We start from the raw sequence: 20189 nt of genomic DNA on the forward strand, positions 1-20189 counted from the left end.
ATGTCGCTGATTGTTCCCATGCTCAGAATTACTGTAAAAAATTAAATGGTCACTCTTGTAAGCAGCTTGGATGTGAACGTTGGACTGTCTGTTCTGCATTACCTGCATTTTCCATCTTCAGATTCTCCAGGTCTTTCTGTACGTCTGACAGGACAGCATCTTGCGCTTATATACAAAATAATACAGATGTCTGTTATTCTAAATTATGTCTACTCATTACATGTAGAGAAATGAATTACTGTACTGTTATTATAATAATTCACTGTTTATGTTAATTATACAGTAACATGGAATTAATACTATGAGTGATTAACGAATACTATTTGTATAACTATAATATTTGTCAAATGTCATTTATGCACCTGCATTCTCCTTCTTCGTGTTCTCCACTTCATCCTTCATGGTCTTTATCTCCACATCTTGAGCTAAATAATGTAATAATGTAAATGTAAATGAGCTAAATACCAACATTAAAGTCTGTGAATGATGTTCATACTGGTCTCAGTGTTGTTGAATTAATATTGCACATTTAGAAGATGTGATTACCAGCGTTTTCTCTCTCCAGAACTTTGAAATCCAGCCTCAGATCCAGCACCATGTCTTCAGGGTCCTTTAGGTTGGTCTTCACGTTCTCCAACTGGACTTCCTGAGCCAGCATCGTGTCCCGCAGGTAGTGGACCGTGTTCCTCAGGTACTGCAGCTCAGCGTTGATGTCCTGCACAGGAATTTCTTTTTTTGTATTTAGAGGGTTGCTCTGGTTGTTCAGAGAAAGAGCTCTAAATGTGGAGAACAGCAGGAACAGCAAGGAGATGATGACCCTCATCTTCAACACAATCAGGTCAGCTTTCCACTCATCTAGACTCTTCTCCGTCTTGGCCCCTCGGTTGTGGAATGAACTTCCCCTTTAGGTCAGAACAGCTCAGTCACTGAGCACCTTCAAACGGCAGCTCAAGACCTTCCTCTTTAGAGAAGATTTAGATGAACTTGTGACCTTCTTCTTGTCTTCTGTACAGAATCTACAACAGAGTGAATAAAAAGATTGTATTCATAGTTGGGGGTCCTAGTGAACCAGAACTGACCACTTCATCCATGGTGACATGGAAGCACGTTGTAAGTGGCTCTGGTTAAGGACGTCTGCCAAACGCCTTAAATGTAAATGTAAGCGGCCTCCTTTTTTTATAAAGACGAACTTATTCATTATTTACATTTAAGGCGTTTGGCAGACGGCCGTATCCAGAGCCACTTACAACGTGCTTTCAAGTTACCATGGATGAAGAGATCAATTCCGGTTCACTAGGACCCCAACTATGAATACAATCTTTTTATTCACTCTGTTCTAGTTTCTATACAGAAGTCAGACGAGAAGAAGGTTACAAGTTCATCTAAATCTTCTCTAAAGAGGAAGGTCTTGAGCTGCCGTGTGAAGGTGCTCAGTGACTGAGCTGGAAGTTCATTCCACCACCGAGGGGCCAAGACGGAGAAGAGTCTAGATGAGCGTCTTCCTCATACCTTCAGAGATGGAGGGACCAGGCGAGCAGTACTGGAGGCTCGGAGTATACGAGGTGCAGTGTGAGGTGTAATAAGGGCTGTGAGGTAGGATGGTGCTACTCCATGTTTGGCTTTGTAGGCCAGCATCAGTATTTAGAACCTGATGCGTGCAGCTACTGGGAGCCGGTGGAGGGAACGTAGCAGAGGGGCGGTGTGGAGAACTTGGGAAGGTTGAACATCAGTCCTGTATGAGTTGTAGAGGTCGGATGGTACATAGTGGTAGATTCTTGTTTACTGCCACTTTCACTTTTTAATCATTACCAAGTTCCAGGTTCAAACCCCACTTACTACCATCATGTCCCTCTGTCCCCAGGGGGACTGTCCCCGTCACTACTGAATGTAAATGTGTTGTTACGGAACACGTAAAAGAATATAGTTGTATATAATCCAAGTGAAATATAGTACATAGTGGTTTTTAATGTTTGTCTTGTGTTTTGGACGTGTGAAGCTCAAGAAAGTCAAAGGAGATTTCATTCATCTTTTCTATATAGATTCTTTATTTGGCGTATTTGCATTTTGTAATAACGCTCATGTTACGCTCGCCTTTACGATGTCCGCATAGCTGCGTCCTGTTCACCAGCCTCCCAGATCAACCTGGACAGCCTGGTTCTTGTACTGTTTTCTTTTCTCCACGTCTCCTTGTGAAGCTTCTCGAAGATGCTCCAGTGCTGCTCTCATGTCCGCTGTCTGCTCGAGTTGCCCACACAGTTCCTTCTCCCTTCTGAGGAGGACCTTCAGGGTTTCCTCAATCTCCTGCCTCTTGCTTGTATTGTTTAAGTCCTGGAAACGTTTTTCCAGTTCGTTCCTGGTAGATGTTTCTTCGAGGAGCACTTTTTCAAGTTCTTCTCGTGCTCTGTGCTCATGGTCACGTTCGGCTGTCATCATCTCAAGTTCCTTTTTCATTTGCTGGAGCGTCTCCTCGTGGAGACTGTCTTTGCTCTCCAGCTGATGACGGAAGTTTGTCTCTGTCTCCAGGAGAAGCCTCTCTGCCTCTTTCCTGCTTTCTCTTTTTGCTTCAAGCTCTTTTCAGCTTTCTCTCTCCTGCTCTGCTCATCTGTCATTTGACTTCTCAGCGTTTCCTGCTCCTTCTTCTCGTTCTGCAGCGTCTCTTCATAAAGAGCCTGCATGCTCCCCAGCTGCGTATGGAGCTGTGTCTCCATCTCCATCTGCGTTCCAGTTTCTCTCACGTTACAGAAACACCTTTCTGCTTCTTCTCTGTTGTGTATCTCCACGTTCAGCTGTGCTTCAAGCTCCTCAAATCGCAGCTGTTCCAGATCTTGTTCTTCTCTCAGTCTTTCTTTTACTTCATTCTCAGCCTCCTGGATGGCAATTTGCCTCAGCTCTTCACGCCAAGCCAGGCTGTTCTGTGTCGTGTCACGAATAGCCATCTCCAGATTATTATTAGAGGCCATGAACATCTCCTCCACTTCTTTACGATGACCGGGATCCCTTTCCAGGAATGTCTCCATCACCGCCTCGAGTGTGCCGAGCTGTTCCCCGAACACCTCAACCTGACCCATCTGAGCTGATTTCAGATCGGTCATTTTGGGCTCAACGGAAACGTCCTTCTTGAAGAAGCGACGCTTGGTCCACCTAACAAACTTCTTCCACGCCTTCCACGCCTTCATTTCTCTACCTCTATACTGAACTCTCGTAAATCTGAAATGATTAAGTTCTTCACGGCTCACCTCTTAAATAGAGTGAAGCTGATGATGTCACTTTTTTTTCAGCCAATCAGATGGAGGAACAAGATCTTAAGAACATTGTGATTGGCTGGTTTCACTCAGCTGATTACGCTACAGAACAAGAGCTCAGAAACATTGTGATTGGCTGAAAAAAATTAAATCAGCCAATCACATTAATTCTGGGCTCTTGTTCTTGCTGAAAAAAAGTGCCTCTCTGGACAGTGAATCAGGAGGAAACCCACACCGAGACAGAAGAACATGTAAACTCCACACACACAAGGTGCTGTCAACGCTATTTGTCCCAAATCAAATTACTGCCACTTTCACTTTTTAATCATTATTATTGGTGTGTTTTACACTTGGCCGACACGCTCGCGTCTGAACCGGAAGAGCACAAAGTTCCAGGTTCAAACCCCACTTACTACCATCGTGTCCCTGAGCGGGACGCTTAACCCTGACTGTGTCCCCAGGGCATACCTGTCAAGTATCCCGTTTTGGCCCGTTCATTCCCGCCGTCCTCCCGTATTAGTATTTTTCCGTAAATCTCCCGTATTTTAATCTGCGTTATTTAAAAAATAATCTTGAGTTGTGTCGCTAATCTCGCGATAAGTGCCGCCTGCAGTAGCTACTACAGGGACTGAAGGTGGCAGTTCTCGCGAGATTAGCGCGTGAGGTCAGATGACGAGATGATGAGTGACGACGCGGGAAAAAAGAAGAAGAAACAGACAGATGATGGACGCCAGGACAGAGAAGGGAAGGCGCTCCTGCCAAAAAAACTACATCCTCGTGTCAATACCGCGATCAATGGGACACCGAATGTATTTTTTATGAAGAAGAGCGGGGTGGGGGACAGTCATTTGTAACCGCGATTTTAGCGTCGCACACGGGGGAAGGAATGATGTCCGCCAGGCACAAAAACATGCCCGGGCGATGTCAGCATTCGTGACGAGAAATGCCACTGAGGCAGACCAGGTCACAAGTGCAGAGGTACAAACGGCAACGCTGTGTACCAAAAACCTGATTCATCAGTTTGTCCAATAATGGCGGACAGGAAACAAAGGTCAGGAGTGGTGCAGCTGTGCATAAAGCCAGCTGAAGTTTAGAAGTGATTGACAAGTGGTGATTTTAGCTTTCTTGTCACCCGTCTTAAAATGTAAGGGACACTGGGGCTTGGTCGGGGTGGTGGGACTGCTTGTGGTGGGCGCAGGAAAATGTCCCTTATTTTCAAATCCAAAACTTGACAGGTATGCCCCAGGGGGACTGTCCCCGTCACTACTGAATGTGTTGTTACGGAACAAGTAAAATAATATAGTTGTATATATTCCAAGTGAAATATAGTACACAGTGAACTATACAACATGGTTCCAGTCAGTAAAAACATTTGTTTTGCACGTCATTAGTGTTAACATGGACACGCCCCCTACACAAACGGGCCAATCGGATACCAGTACAACTTTGATTCTACATTTTATTATTAGATCATTTGTACCGTGATATAAAATTATTTTTAATGTTTGTCTTGTGTTTTAGACGTGTGAAACTCAAGAAAGGCAAAGTAGATTTCATTCATTTTTTCTTTATTTACCGAAATATCCTGTAATAAGGGTATTATAAATCATTATAAATCTGCTTGGCAGCAGAATCCCAGAATCTCTGTATTTAATCAGCTCAAGGTAATGTTGAGATGTGAGAGAAAGTCCAGATGCACACATATCAAAGTTTGTTCAGCATATTTTCCATCATTTACCTGCATTCATGTTGTTCAGTTTCTCCACTTTGGTCTCCACTGATGTTAGTCTGGTCTTCAGTCCTCCAATCTCTGCATTCAGAGCAGAAAATATTAAAACCACAGTCAGTTCCTACGTGAGCTTTACTAGAACCAGTGGACTTCTCCGTCTCCTTTTTGCATTTCTGCTTATTCTACAACACAAATTCATAAACATCTGAACAGAATGAAGACCCCCACTACGCTGGTACGTAAACTTGGTTAATGAGTTCATCACATGATACCTGAGTTCTTCTGCTGCAGATCTTCTATTTGGTTCTTGACAGCTTTCAGCTCTGCTGCTTGTTCTGATGTAGGTGGAACACAAAAAATGAGCCAAATCTTCACCAAGAAAATATGATTAGAGATCATTTCAATCCAGCACCTGCATTCTGATGAGTCAGGTTCTCCACGTTCTGCTCATTGTCATACATTTGGATCTTTAGAGTCGTCAGCTCTGCCACAAGTGCTGCAATAATGAAGGAATAATTCAGTACTTTATGGTAGATTATGGTATGGCTTATTTCTATAGGAGATTAAAGAGTTTTTATGACAGGATGGTCGCATATAACAGTTCATTTATATGGCAGTTTATGGCGGTATATAATAGTTTATGGATGAATATGGTTGCATATAACAGTTCATTTATATGGCTGTATATAATAGTTTATGGCGGTATATAATAGTTTATGGATGATTATGGTTGCATATAACAGTTAATTTATATGGCTGTATATAATAGTTTATGGCGGTATATGAATGTACATGACTGTATGTATGGATGTATAACAATGTATATTGATGAGATGTCGCTGATTGTTCCCATGCTCAGAATTACTGTAAAAAATTAAATGGTCACTCTTGTAAGCAGCTTGGATGTGAACGTTGGACTGTCTGTTCTGCATTACCTGCATTTTCCATCTTCAGATTCTCCAGGTCTTTCTGTACGTCTGACAGGACAGCATCTTGCGCGTATATACAAAATAATACAGATGTCTGTTATTCTAAATTATATCTACTCATTACATGTAGAGAAATGAATTACTGTACTGTTATTATAACCTAAACTAATCATAACCAATGAATAATAATTCACTGTTTATGTTAATTATACAGTAACATGGAATTAATACTATGAGTGATTAACTAATACTATTTGTATAACTATAATATTTGTCAAATGTCATTTATGCACCTGCATTCTCCTTCTTCGTGTTCTCCACTTCATCCTTCATGGTCTTTATCTCCACATCTTGAGCTAAATAATGTAATAATGTAAATGTAAATGAGCTAAATACCAACATTAAAGTCTGTGAATGATGTTCATACTGGTCTCAGTGTTGTTGAATTAATATTTAGAGGGTTGCTCTGGTTGTTCAGAGAAAGAGCTCTAAATGTGGAGAACAGCAGGAACAGCAAGGAGATGATGACCCTCATCTTCAACACAATCAGGTCAGCTTTCCACTCATCTAGACTCTTCTCCGTCTTGGCCCCTCGGTGGTGGAATGAACTTCCCCTTTAGGTCAGAACAGCTCAGTCACTGAGCACCTTCAAACGGCAGCTCAAGACCTTCCTGTTTAGAGAAGATTTAGATGAACTTGTGACCTTCTTCTTGTCTTCTGTACAGAATCTACAACAGAGTGAATAAAAAGGTTGTATTCATAGTTGGGGGTCCTAGTGAACCAGAACTGACCACTTCATCCATGGTGACATGGAAGCACGTTGTAAGTGGCTCTGGTTAAGGACGTCTGCCAAACGCCTTAAATGTAAATGTAAGCGGCCTCCTTTTTTTATAAAGACGAACTTATTCATTATTTACATTTAAGGCGTTTGGCAGACGGCCGTATCCAGAGCCACTTACAACGTGCTTTCAAGTTACCATGGATGAAGAGATCAATTCCGGTTCACTAGGACCCCAACTATGAATACAACCTTTTTATTCACTCTGTTCTAGTTTCTATACAGAAGTCAGACGAGAAGAAGGTTACAAGTTCATCTAAATCTTCTCTAAAGAGGAAGGTCTTGAGCTGCCGTGTGAAGGTGCTCAGTGACTGAGCTGGAAGTTCATTCCACCACCGAGGGGCCAAGACGGAGAAGAGTCTAGATGAGCGTCTTCCTCATACCTTCAGAGATGGAGGGACCAGGCGAGCAGTACTGGAGGCTCGGAGTAAACGAGGTGCAGTGTGAGGTGTAATAAGGGCTGTGAGGTAGGATGGTGCTACTCCATGTTTGGCTTTGTAGGCCACCATCAGTATATAGAACCTGAGGCGTGCAGCTACTGGGAGCCGGTGGAGGGAACGTAGTAGAGGGGCGGTGTGGAGAACTTGGGAAGGTTGAACATCAGTCCTGTATGAGTTGTAGAGGTCGGATGGTACATAGTGGTAGATTCTTGTTTACTGCCACTTTCACTTTTTAATCATTACCAAGTTCCAGGTTCAAACCCCACTTACTACCATCATGTCCCTCTGTCCCCAGGGGGACTGTCCCCGTCACTACTGAATGTAAATGTGTTGTTACGGAACACGTAAAAGAATATAGTTGTATATAATCCAAGTGAAATATAGTACATAGTGGTTTTTAATGTTTGTCTTGTGTTTTGGACGTGTGAAGCTCAAGAAAGTCAAAGGAGATTTCATTCATCTTTTCTATATAGATTCTTTATTTGGCGTATTTGCATTTTGTAATAACGCTCATGTTACGCTCGCCTTTACGATGTCCGCATAGCTGCGTCCTGTTCACCAGCCTCCCAGATCAACCTGGACAGCCTGGTTCTTGTACTGTTTTCTTTTCTCCACGTCTCCTTGTGAAGCTTCTCGAAGATGCTCCAGTGCTGCTCTCATGTCCGCTGTCTGCTCGAGTTGCCCACACAGTTCCTTCTCCCTTCTGAGGAGGACCTTCAGGGTTTCCTCAATCTCCTGCCTCTTGCTTGTATTGTTTAAGTCCTGGAAACGTTTTTCCAGTTCGTTCCTGGTAGATGTTTCTTCGAGGAGCACTTTTTCAAGTTCTTCTCGTGCTCTGTGCTCATGGTCACGTTCGGCTGTCATCATCTCAAGTTCCTTTTTCATTTGCTGGAGCGTCTCCTCGTGGAGACTGTCTTTGCTCTCCAGCTGATGACGGAACTTTGTCTCTGTCTCCAGGAGAAGCCTCTCTGCCTCTTTCCTGCTTTCTCTTTTTGCTTCAAGCTCTTTTTCAGCTTTCTCTCTCCTGCTCTGCTCATCTGTCATTTGACTTCTCAGCGTTTCCTGCTCCTTCTTCTCGTTCTGCAGCGTCTCTTCATAAAGAGCCTGCATGCTCCCCAGCTGCGTATGGAGCTGTGTCTCCATCTCCATCTGCGTTCCAGTTTCTCTCACGTTACAGAAACACCTTTCTGCTTCTTCTCTGTTGTGTATCTCCACGTTCAGCTGTGCTTCAAGCTCCTCAAATCGCAGCTGTTCCAGATCTTGTTCTTCTCTCAGTCTTTCTTTTACTTCATTCTCAGCCTCCTGGATGGCAATTTGCCTCAGCTCTTCACGCCAAGCCAGGCTGTTCTGTGTCGTGTCACGAATAGCCATCTCCAGATTATTATTAGAGGCCATGAACATCTCCTCCACTTCTTTACGATGACCGGGATCCCTTTCCAGGAATGTCTCCATCACCGCCTCGAGTGTGCCGAGCTGTTCCCCGAACACCTCAACCTGACCCATCTGAGCTGATTTCAGATCGGTCATTTTGGGCTCAACGGAAACGTCCTTCTTGAAGAAGCGACGCTTGGTCCACCTAACAAACTTCTTCCACGCCTTCATTTCTCTACCTCTATACTGAACTCTCGTAAATCTGAAATGATTAAGTTCTTCACGGCTCACCCCTTAAATAGAGCGAAGCTGATGATGTCACTTTTTTTTCAGCCAATCAGATGGAGGAACAAGATCTTAAGAACATTGTGATTGGCTGGTTTCACTCAGCTGATTACGCTACAGAACAAGAGCTCAGAAACATTGTGATTGGCTGAAAAAAATTATATCAGCCAATCACATTAAGAACTAAATCACACATCTGTAACACCTGGGCTGAAATAAGACAAACATTAAAATAATGTAACAATACAGCCCAAATGATCATGTAATAAAAATGTATCAGTAATATCAGTAATAAACAAAGTTGTACTGGTATCCAATTGGCCCATGTCAGGTGCGTATCCATGGGCTCCATGGGCCACGCCACGGTAGCATTTATGATGTTAGCATGCTAACTTTAGCATGCTGACATGCTAAATATTGAACATGTCCCAAACATCCCAAAATTTTAAACGATGCATCATTCTTATACCTTGTTAGCATTTTTGACGTTAGCATGCTAACATGCTAATTTTTGAACATGGTTCAAACATCACCAAATTTTATGTGATGCACCGTGGTCGCGCTACATTGGCATTTTTGATGTTTGTATGAACCTTATTGGCGTTAGCATGCTAACAGAATGATCATTTTTGAAGTTGTTCCAAACGTCAACAAATTCAACGTCATGCATCGTGGCCACGCCTTGTTAGCATTTCTGATGTTAACATGCTAGCATTAGCATGATAACAAGATAACTTTGGAACATGGTCTAAACACGCGTCATGGCCATGCCCTGTTACAATTTTTGACATTAATACGCTAGCATTAGCAAGCTAACATGCTATTTTCTGAACATGATCCAAACGTCACCAAATTATATGTGACACATCGTGGCCACGCCCTGTGGGCCTATTTGATGTTAACACGTGTCATGGCCATACCCTGTTAGCATTTTTGACTTTAGCATACTAACATGCTAATTTGTGAACATAGTTCAAACTTCACCAAATTTTATGTGATTTTATGTTGATGTTAGCGAAAGACCCGTAATCAACTGCACTTCATTGTCTCAATGCTAATAATTTTCCAACTTTTGTCTCCTAAGAACGGAGAAGGGATGTAACATTTGGCGCAAATGTTACATCGGGAGGATGGCAGCTCTCTGGAGCAGAGTAGGTCTAGATCTCTTTCACAATCTCGAAGAAAACTATAATCAAAACTAGTCCAGTGAAATCTCTCTTTTGTCGTCATAATATCAGATTTCTGACCAGCCATGGTGATGTGATCTCTCATATTCATATTTGGTGTTTATACGCCCGGTAGGACGTGGAGGGAGGGTCGTTCCCAGCAGAACGTCAGACTGGAGCGCTACCAACAGGAAGGAGGTTTATTTGTTGTAGATACACAAAATGTTGATACATTTCCATATTTCAGTAGAGCTTTTACAACACAACACAACTGTGTACGACACCAAAGATGAAAACCGAGACTGTACAGCGTTCAGATTATAATCAAATTCATCGTAACAAATAACAGCATATTGATCTTAATCTTTCACGAGCAAAACATCATACCCTGTCGCTCAATCAGGCCGCGATTTCTTATACGCTTTGTTCATTTTAACTCCATTCTTTAAAGTAAAGATGTGAAGTTTGCATCATCTACATAAAAAAAAAAAAAAAGTCTTTAACTTTTCATGGTTTTGAAAGTCCGTGGCTGCACAACAGCCCAACTAAATCGACCCAAACGCGGGTTCCGATGGATCCAGCACCCAGCTGCTGTAAGGCTGTTCACACTCTGGTGGGGCGACTGTACAGACCGACAGAATACATTCAGAAGGGTGTGTGTGTGTGTGTGTGTGTGTATATAAGAGAAAAGTTTACATTTTAGAACATTATTTTACAGTAAAAGAAAGTGTAAAAGATTACAGATCAGAATTTCTGACCTTTATACACAATGGAAATATATGAAAATGGCATGAATATATCAACACGTTTCAGTGGAAATGTTCTCACCCATCAGCAGATCATTTCATATGAAGCCCGTTTTAATCCTCTTTTCATATTTAAGACAAAGAAGCGTCATTTTAAGTAACACATCCGGTAACTGGGAATGAGAACAGTCATAGATTAATGCTGGAACTGATAATGGTTTTGAAAATTCACGTGAATCTTTAATTCCATCTGTAAAATAATGGAAAAGGGAGTAACTGTGACGTTCACCTCATGCATGAATGATCTCCTCTGCGCCAAACGAACATGATTATAATAGGTGTGGAGGTTTCGGACAGTGCGGGTCGCGGTGGCGACTGGTGTCACAGGGTCATAGCGCGTGACAAGGCACTGATTTCTATCAAATCAGAATTTAAAAGACATTAGCAGACATTAAAGACCGCGGTGGAGCAGGTGGCGAGGAGCATCACAGTGGACAAAGCTCTCTTCTTCAGACTGTTGATCCCCCCTCTCTTTATCAGCCGTCTCGGTTTATCACGATGGTCGCATCCCGCGGGCCACGCCCATTTTCTCAGGCCACTCTGATCCGGGGCTCCTCCTCGACCTCCTGTCCCAGGCTGGTGTAGGTCACGGAGGGCTCCAGGGGGCCGCTGGTGGGCCTGTCCGTGACGGGGTTGCCGGCGTTGCGGAACTGCTTGTAAACTCGGGGGTCCTGGGCGACGTAGGTGGAGGAAGAAGAGTAAAGGATGAGGCCCAGCACGATGATGAAGAACGACAGCAGGTAGAGTCCTGAAAACTGAGGAGCAGAAGAGAGGAGATGCGATGACTGTGATCATCTCATGACATCAACATGAAGATATCATCTGGACCAATAAACTGAACCCACACATTTCATAAGTAACCAGACCACCGAGCGGATGATGTTGCCTAGCAACAACAGGGCACTACTTTTCCTGGTGGAAGAGTTTCTCACTGGTAGATAAAAACGGACGGGTAAGGACGTGGACCCGTAATCAGACGGAGCCACTGAGGTGGCACCGTGCAAAGCTTCGTCCCCACACACCCGTCATGGTGCCCACTGCTCACCAAGGGTGAACACGTGTCACCGTGCACACTTCACTGTCACTTCACTTTCATTTACATTTACAGCATTCAGAAGCCCCCTAATCCAGAGCGACTTACAACCAGTAGTTACAGGGACAGTCCCCCCCTGGAGACACTCAGGTGTCTTGCTCAGGGACACAATGGTAGTAAGTGGGGTTTGAACCTGGGTCTTCTGGTTCATAGGGGAGTGTGTGACCCCACTAGGCTACGAGCACCCTACCACTTCCACTAATAGCAAGGTCACAGCTATGCCCTCCGGACCGGCTCCGTTTCCGGAATGTTCCATGTGAAACGGCGGACTTGCCCAGCCTGTTTGCCGCTGGATAGATCCATGTCCTTTCGTTCAGGAAGAGCTGCAGGAGTTGTAGAACAAGAAAGGGAAATTCTGGCCTCCGGGTTCGGAACAGGAGTCTCTCTGCCAGGGTGCAGCTCATCAAACTCTCGTGGGGAGCAGATCTGCACACGTCTGATCCCTCTAATTCCTGTAGCCAGTGGCACACGGACAGTAGAGCAATCTGCGTTCCGTCGGGCCACTGCGGTTCCGTCACCACGGCGCTGGAAATGTCCAGCAATGCCACGCCCGCCAAAAAGCAAACAGATGGATCAACTATTAACATGGTGAGGAACGCCAACAGCCACATCGGCCCTTCTCTGGAACATGCCAACTGAAGGAAAAGAAAGGGTCTATTTCTGGAGCGTGCAGAACCGTACAGGACCATCGGCAATGAACACCGAATATAATATCTTCAATTTATCGTCCGATCTATTATAGCGTTCTCAGAGATATGAAATTTAAATACTTGAAAAAACATTAAACACATTCATCACATATCCGGATAAATATCGTCCGTTATATCGTCCATGTGAATATCAATCTAATCTGCAGGTGTTGGCCTTTAGATCGATGGATAGTTCTTCTTCAGGAACACAAAGGAACATCATCAGCTGTCATTAGAACCGAAACGTCCGTCCCCCACAGATGGAAAAAGTCGAGAACCGCAGTCAACTCAATCTTCATTAGCGGCCAATCACCACTCAGCCCTTTCATTACTGCACCGAGGACGCTGTAAAGGACACAGTCACCGGCAGTCAGCACGTCCCGTTCCAAAGTGGACCGTGGGTGGGTGGGTGGGTGTGGCTTTAGATGTTGCTTCAGCTGCAGGATGCACCACTGCAGGTCTACGCTGCCCTTTTCAGTCTCTTCTGGAAATAAATCTGCAGTGCAGATTTATGAACTTAAAGTCTGGTCCACAGTGAAATATGAGCTCCTCCTTTTAGACTAAAAATGAATATTTAAGAAATCCAAGTGCATTACACTCTCATGATCATGAGTGGCTAAAATCTGATTGGCTGAACCACTTACTGCTGAATTGCGCGTAAGCTTTTGATAGATTAGTTTGAACTGACTGTTATTAACATCATGATTTACTCGGTGTATATTATTGTTCTTTTAGCGTAACCGGAGAGACAGGATATGAAGTTTAAACGGTTTATCGCTCAGTCCAACATCTTAATCATCTGGTCTGCATTCGTCCTGCTCCAGTAGCCGGGATTCTCCTCTAAAACTCGGAAATCCCACAATTCACTCCGTCCGCGGCATCAAAATCCGCAGATTCTTTTTACACTTGTCCAGAGCATTAAAAAGGCTCTAGTGGATGACTTCCCAGCATTCCCCTGGTCATCCCCTGGTGGCCTAGCAGTTAAGGAAGCGGCCCCCGATCCGAATCCCGATCCGCCGAGGTGCCACTGAGCAAAGCACCGTCCCCACACACTGCTCCCGGGAGCCTGTCATGGTGCCCACTGCTCACTCAGTGGTTTAAATGCAGAGGACAAATTTCACTGTGTGTGCTGTGCTGCTGTGTATCACTTTGTATTCACTTTCATCTGCCCTGTGTTTGTCACGTCACGTCCGGAGCCGCCAAAGCCCAGGTTTCACACCCAGTTCAGTTAGTGCTGCGCTACAGACGGACCCCGCCCACCGGGACCAGCTGACCAGACGGACCTTGTACTGGAAGAGGAACAGGCCGCAGAACAGGCTGTAGAGGTCGGCGGTCAGCAGGGACAGGTTGACCGCCGTGGCGCTGGTGCGCTTCATCACCACCGGCATGAAGCTGTAGAGGCCGAACATGCAGGCGCTGAAGCCGACGTAGAGCAGACCTGCAGACACAAATCAGGAGTGTGCGTGAGCGTGTGTGTGTGTGTGAGTGAGTGTGAGCGTATGTGTGTGCGTGTGAGCGTGTGTGTGAGCGAGTGTGTGGCGTGTGTGTGTGAGCGTATGTGTGTGCGTGTGTGTGTGAGCGTGTGTGTGTGTGTGTGAGCGTGTGTGTGTGAGCGAGTGTGTGGCGTGTGTGTGTGAGCGTATGTGTGTGCGTGTGTGTGTGGCGTGTGTGTGTGTGAGCGTGTGTGGCGTGTGTGGCGTGTGTGTGTGAGCGTGTGGCGTGTGTGTGTGTGTGTGTGGCGTGTGTGTGTGTGTGAGAGAGTGTTACACAGTTGACCGTCCACGTTCTACAGTGGAAACCATGTTAGACCATATGGAGCGGACCTGGGTGAAGAACATGCATGCTGGACTTTTCCTGTCCCTGATTACAGTGAGCTTGTCCACACTAGACTGCTGTTTGCACGGGGGACAGCGGTGTCCTAGCGGTTAAGGAAGCGGCCCCGTAATCAGAATCCCGATCCGCAAAGGTGCCACTGAGGTCCCTGTGATGAACACACTGCTCCCCGGGCGCCTGTCATGGTGCCCACTGTCACCAAGGGTGATGGTTCAATACAGAGGACACGTTTCACTTCTCCGCCGTCTCTGTCAGAGAATCCGTCTTACCGTATCCCTACATACTGAAATCGAAGCGCCGCAATTTCCTGCAACGTGAGTCACTTGACAAGCTCACATTAACTTTGAAATGCATTTTGGGTAAGAACAAGAGCACACTCCCCAGAACCAGCCGAGGACCGCACATGTCGGACGAGTGAAGGGCGTGTCAGATGTGCACTTGTGAAATAAACAGGGCGGCAGTTTTTCCCCTGACACGTGTGTGTGTGTGTGTGTGTGTGTTCAGTCTATTGCACACAAGAGGCCAGTTGTGTTGTCAGGGCGGAGTCACACTCACCAATCTGCCAGTCCCACTGCACCCTGAGAAGCTGCTTGTGCTCCATGATGGCCCTGAAACGGAAAACGGAAAAAAGAACCTGCAGAACGTTACAGGAGACACCAGTGAACAGGCAGACATGCTGGAGGTTCTATCGACAGGACCTCCTCTCAACCGAGCAGGCCACGCAGGGAATGCAGCAGCTACAGTTGCCATGACAACGTGTTACCAAGGCTACACCCGCATCTGACAGGAGCGTCGCGCGCACGTGCGTTACTCAACACATTCCTCTTTTTCTGGAGTAAAACTTATTTTCTTCATTCCACACACGTGCCGCACAGGAACGTCCAGTACGGTCACGTTCTGAACCCCAGCAACCCAGAGGAGGAAGAGGATAAATGAGGGCGGCCAGGGGAGGAAGTCTTACAGCCAAAACAGTCCAGCCCATTAAAATGGCATTTGCACAGTGAGCGATGTTCTCCATCTTCATTAACTACAAGATCCCTCTCTAGTCAAACAACTCAATATGAGGTTCAATATCAGACTGTAGAATAATTAACCGTTTGGAATGAATTTTACTTTTTAACATAGATATAAGATGGTTGTGTGCTTGGAGTAAATGAGGTTCTTATTCTGTCATTTGGGTGTAATTACTGAGGGTGGAGAAAATGTAACATCTAGACTGGCTATAGTTACATGCAGTAAATGTGAGGTTGCTGCCTGGTTGGAGTAAATGTGAGGTTGGAGTAAATGTGGTTGGAGTAAATGTGAGGTTGCTGCCTGGTTGGAGTAAATGTGAAGTTGCTGCCTGGTTGGAGTAAATGTGAGGTTGGAGTAAATGTGGTTGGATTAAATGTGAGGTTGCTGCCTGGTTGGAGTAAATGTGAGGTTGCTGCCTGGTTGGAGTAAATGTGAGGTTGCTGCCTGGTTGGAGTAAATGTGAGGTTGCTGACTGGTTGGAGTAAATGTGAGGTTGCTGCCTGGTTGGAGTAAATGTGAGGTTGCTGCCTGGTTGGAGTAAATGTGAGGTTGCTGCCTGGTTGGAGTAAATGTGAGGTTGCTGCCTGGTTGGAGTAAATGTGGTAGGAGTAAATGTGGTTGGAGTAAATGTGAGGTTGCTGCCTGGTTGGAGTAAATGTGAGGTTGCTGCCTGGTTGGAGTAAATGTGAGGTTGCTGACTGGTTGGAGTAAATGTGAGGTTGCTGCCTGGTTGGAGTAAATGTGAGGTTGCTGCCTGGTTGGAGTAAATGTGAGGTTGGAGTAAATGTGGTTGGATTAAATGTGAGGTTGCTGCCTGGTTGGAGTAAATGTGAGGCTGCTGCCTGGTTGGAGTAAATGTGAGGTTGCTGCCTGGTTGGAGTAAATGTGAGGTTGGAGTAAATGTGGTTGGAGTAAATGTGAGGTTGGAGTAAATGTGAGGTTGCTGACTGGTTGGAGTAAATGTGAGGTTGCTGCCTGGTTGGGGTAAATGTGAGGTTGCTGACTGGTTGGGGTAAATGTGAGGTTGCTGCCTGGTTGGAGTAAATGTGAGGTTGCTGCCTGGTTGGAGTAAATGTGAGGTTGCTGCCTGGTTGGAGTAAATGTGAGGTTGCTGCCTGGTTGGAGTAAATGTGAGGTTGCTGCCTGGTTGTGGTAAATGTGAGGTTGCTGACTGGTTGGAGTAAATTTGAGGTTGCTGACTGGTTGGAGTAAATGTGAGGTTGCTGCCTGGTTGGAGTAAATGTGAGGTTGGAGTAAATGTGGTTGGAGTAAATGTGATGATGCTGACTTGTTGGAGTAAATGTGAGGTTGCTGACTGGTTGGAGTAAATGTGAGGTTGCTGCCTGGTTGAAGTAAATGTGAGGTTGCTGCCTGGTTGTGGTAAATGTGAGGTTGCTGACTGGTTGGAGTAAATGTGAGGTTGCTGACTGGTTGGAGTAAATGTGAGGTTGCTGCCTGGTTGGAGTAAATGTGAGGTTGCTGCCTGGTTGGAGTAAATGTGAGGTTGGAGTAAATGTGGTTGGAGTAAATGTGAGGTTGCTGCCTGGTTGGAGTAAATGTGAGGTTGCTGACTGGTTGGAGTAAATGTGAGGTTACTGCCTGGTTGGAGTAAATGTGAGGTTGTTGACTGGTTGGAGTAAATGTGAGGTTGGAGTAAATGTGGTTGGAGTAAATGTGAGGTTGCTGCCTGGTTGAAGTAAATGTGAGGTTACTGCCTGGTTGGAGTAAATGTGAGGTTGCTGCCTGGTTGGAGTAAATGTGAGGTTGCTGCCTGGTTGGAGTAAATGTGAGGTTGCTGCCTGGTTGGAGTAAATGTGAGGTTGCTGCCTGGTTGGAGTAAATGTGAGGTTGCTGCCTGGTTGGAGTAAATGTGAGGTTGCTGCCTGGTTGGAGTAAATGTGAGGTTGCTGCCTGGTTGGAGTAAATGTGAGGTTACTGCCTGGTTGGAGTAAATGTGAGGTTACTGCCTGGTTGGAGTAAATGTGAGGTTGCTGCCTGGTTGGAGTAAATGTGAGGTTGCTGCCTGGTTGGAGTAAATGTGAGGTTGCTGCCTTGTTGGAGTAAATGTGAGGTTGCTGCCTTGTTGGAGTAAATGTGAGGTTGCTGCCTGGTTGGAGTAAATGTGAGGTTGCTGCCTGGTTGGGGTAAATGTGAGGTTGCTGCCTGGTTGGAGTAAATGTGAGGTTGCTGCCTGGTTGGAGTAAATGTGAGGTTGCTGCCTGGTTGGAGTAAATGTGAGGTTGCTGCCTTGTTGGAGTAAATGTGAGGTTGCTGCCTGGTTGGAGTAAATGTGAGGTTGCTGCCTGGTTGGAGTAAATGTGAGGTTACTGCCTGGTTGGAGTAATGTGAGGTTGCTGCCTGGTTGGAGTAAATGTGAGGTTGCTGCCTGGTTGGAGTAAATGTGAGGTTGCTGCCTGGTTGGAGTAAATGTGAGGTTGCTGCCTTGTTGGAGTAAATGTGAGGTTGCTGCCTTGTTGGAGTAAATGTGAGGTTGCTGCCTGGTTGGGGTAAATGTGAGGTTGCTGACTGGTTGGAGTAAATGTGAGGTTGCTGACTGGTTGGAGTAAATGTGAGGTTGCTGACTGGTTGGAGTAAATGTGAGGTTGCTGCCTGGTTGGAGTAAATGTGAGGTTGCTGCCTGGTTGGAGTAAATGTGAGGTTGCTGACTGGTTGGAGTAAATGTGAGGTTGCTGACTGGTTGGAGTAAATGTGAGGTTGCTGCCTGGTTGGAGTAAATGTGAGGTTGGAGTAAATGTGGTTGGATTAAATGTGAGGTTGCTGCCTGGTTGGAGTAAATGTGAGGCTGCTGCCTGGTTGGAGTAAATGTGAGGTTGCTGCCTGGTTGGAGTAAATGTGAGGTTGGAGTAAATGTGGTTGGAGTAAATGTGAGGTTGGAGTAAATGTGAGGTTGCTGACTGGTTGGAGTAAATGTGAGGTTGCTGCCTGGTTGGGGTAAATGTGAGGTTGCTGACTGGTTGGGGTAAATGTGAGGTTGCTGACTGGTTGGGGTAAATGTGAGGTTGCTGCCTGGTTGGAGTAAATGTGAGGTTGCTGCCTGGTTGGAGTAAATGTGAGGTTGCTGCCTGGTTGGAGTAAATGTGAGGTTGCTGCCTGGTTGTGGTAAATGTGAGGTTGCTGACTGGTTGGAGTAAATGTGAGGTTGCTGCCTGGTTGGAGTAAATGTGAGGTTGGAGTAAATGTGGTTGGAGTAAATGTGATGATGCTGACTTGTTGGAGTAAATGTGAGGTTGCTGACTGGTTGGAGTAAATGTGAGGTTGCTGCCTGGTTGAAGTAAATGTGAGGTTGCTGCCTGGTTGTGGTAAATGTGAGGTTGCTGACTGGTTGGAGTAAATGTGAGGTTGCTGACTGGTTGGAGTAAATGTGAGGTTGGAGTAAATGTGGTTGGAGTAAATGTGAGGTTGCTGCCTGGTTGGAGTAAATGTGAGGTTGCTGACTGGTTGGAGTAAATGTGAGGTTACTGCCTGGTTGGAGTACATGTGAGGTTGTTGACTGGTTGGAGTAAATGTGGTTGGAGTAAATGTGAGGTTGCTGCCTGGTTGAAGTAAATGTGAGGTTACTGCCTGGTTGGAGTAAATGTGAGGTTGCTGCCTGGTTGGAGTAAATGTGAGGTTGCTGCCTGGTTGGAGTAAATGTGAGGTTGCTGCCTGGTTGGAGTAAATGTGAGGTTGGAGTAAATGTGGTTGGATTAAATGTGAGGTTGCTGCCTGGTTGGAGTAAATGTGAGGCTGCTGCCTGGTTGGAGTAAATGTGAGGTTGCTGCCTGGTTGGAGTAAATGTGAGGTTGGAGTAAATGTGGTTGGAGTAAATGTGAGGTTGGAGTAAATGTGAGGTTGCTGACTGGTTGGAGTAAATGTGAGGTTGCTGCCTGGTTGGGGTAAATGTGAGGTTGCTGACTGGTTGGGGTAAATGTGAGGTTGCTGACTGGTTGGGGTAAATGTGAGGTTGCTGCCTGGTTGGAGTAAATGTGAGGTTGCTGCCTGGTTGGAGTAAATGTGAGGTTGCTGCCTGGTTGGAGTAAATGTGAGGTTGCTGCCTGGTTGTGGTAAATGTGAGGTTGCTGACTGGTTGGAGTAAATGTGAGGTTGCTGCCTGGTTGGAGTAAATGTGAGGTTGGAGTAAATGTGGTTGGAGTAAATGTGATGATGCTGACTTGTTGGAGTAAATGTGAGGTTGCTGCCTGGTTGGAGTAAATGTGAGGTTGCTGCCTGGTTGAAGTAAATGTGAGGTTGCTGCCTGGTTGGGGTAAATGTGAGGTTGCTGACTGGTTGGAGTAAATGTGAGGTTGCTGACTGGTTGGAGTAAATGTGAGGTTGGAGTAAATGTGGTTGGAGTAAATGTGAGGTTGCTGCCTGGTTGGAGTAAATGTGAGGTTGCTGACTGGTTGGAGTAAATGTGAGGTTACTGCCTGGTTGGAGTACATGTGAGGTTGTTGACTGGTTGGAGTAAATGTGGTTGGAGTAAATGTGAGGTTGCTGCCTGGTTGAAGTAAATGTGAGGTTACTGCCTGGTTGGAGTAAATGTGAGGTTGCTGCCTGGTTGGAGTAAATGTGAGGTTGCTGCCTGGTTGGAGTAAATGTGAGGTTGCTGCCTGGTTGGAGTGAATGTGAGGTTACTGCCTGGTTGGAGTAAATGTGAGGTTGCTGCCTGGTTGGAGTAAATGTGAGGTTGCTGCCTGGTTGGAGTAAATGTGAGGTTGCTGCCTGGTTGGAGTAAATGTGAGGTTGCTGCCTTG

The 20189-nt window shown here is 45.6% G+C and overlaps 1 protein-coding gene and 1 long non-coding RNA gene across 2 annotated transcripts in view; both read right to left on the minus strand.

The window, feature by feature from the left end:
- Positions 1-365: 365 nt before the first annotated feature.
- LOC114763790 (uncharacterized) lies at positions 366-3740 on the minus strand. Its single transcript, XR_003742385.1, has 3 exons — positions 3711-3740; positions 547-715; positions 366-425 (listed from the first exon to the last, which is right to left on the minus strand). It is a non-coding gene; the product is annotated as an uncharacterized LOC114763790 (long non-coding RNA).
- Positions 3741-10185: 6445 nt separating this feature from the next.
- The window catches only part of LOC114763837 (solute carrier family 35 member F1-like), a 33643-nt gene continuing 23639 nt past the window's right edge, over positions 10186-20189 (minus strand). The window contains exons 6-8 of the mRNA XM_028953632.1: positions 14977-15029; positions 13872-14026; positions 10186-11561 (exon numbers count right to left, since the gene is read on the minus strand). Coding sequence (XP_028809465.1) covers positions 11337-11561; positions 13872-14026; positions 14977-15029 — 433 coding nt within the window. The 3' untranslated portion in view covers positions 10186-11336. The remainder of the gene's footprint in view (positions 11562-13871; positions 14027-14976; positions 15030-20189) is intronic.

The sequence above is a fragment of the Denticeps clupeoides genome, chromosome 14 (assembly GCF_900700375.1).
Source record: "Denticeps clupeoides chromosome 14, fDenClu1.1, whole genome shotgun sequence".
In the NCBI taxonomy this organism is placed as follows: Eukaryota; Metazoa; Chordata; class Actinopteri; order Clupeiformes; family Denticipitidae; genus Denticeps; species Denticeps clupeoides.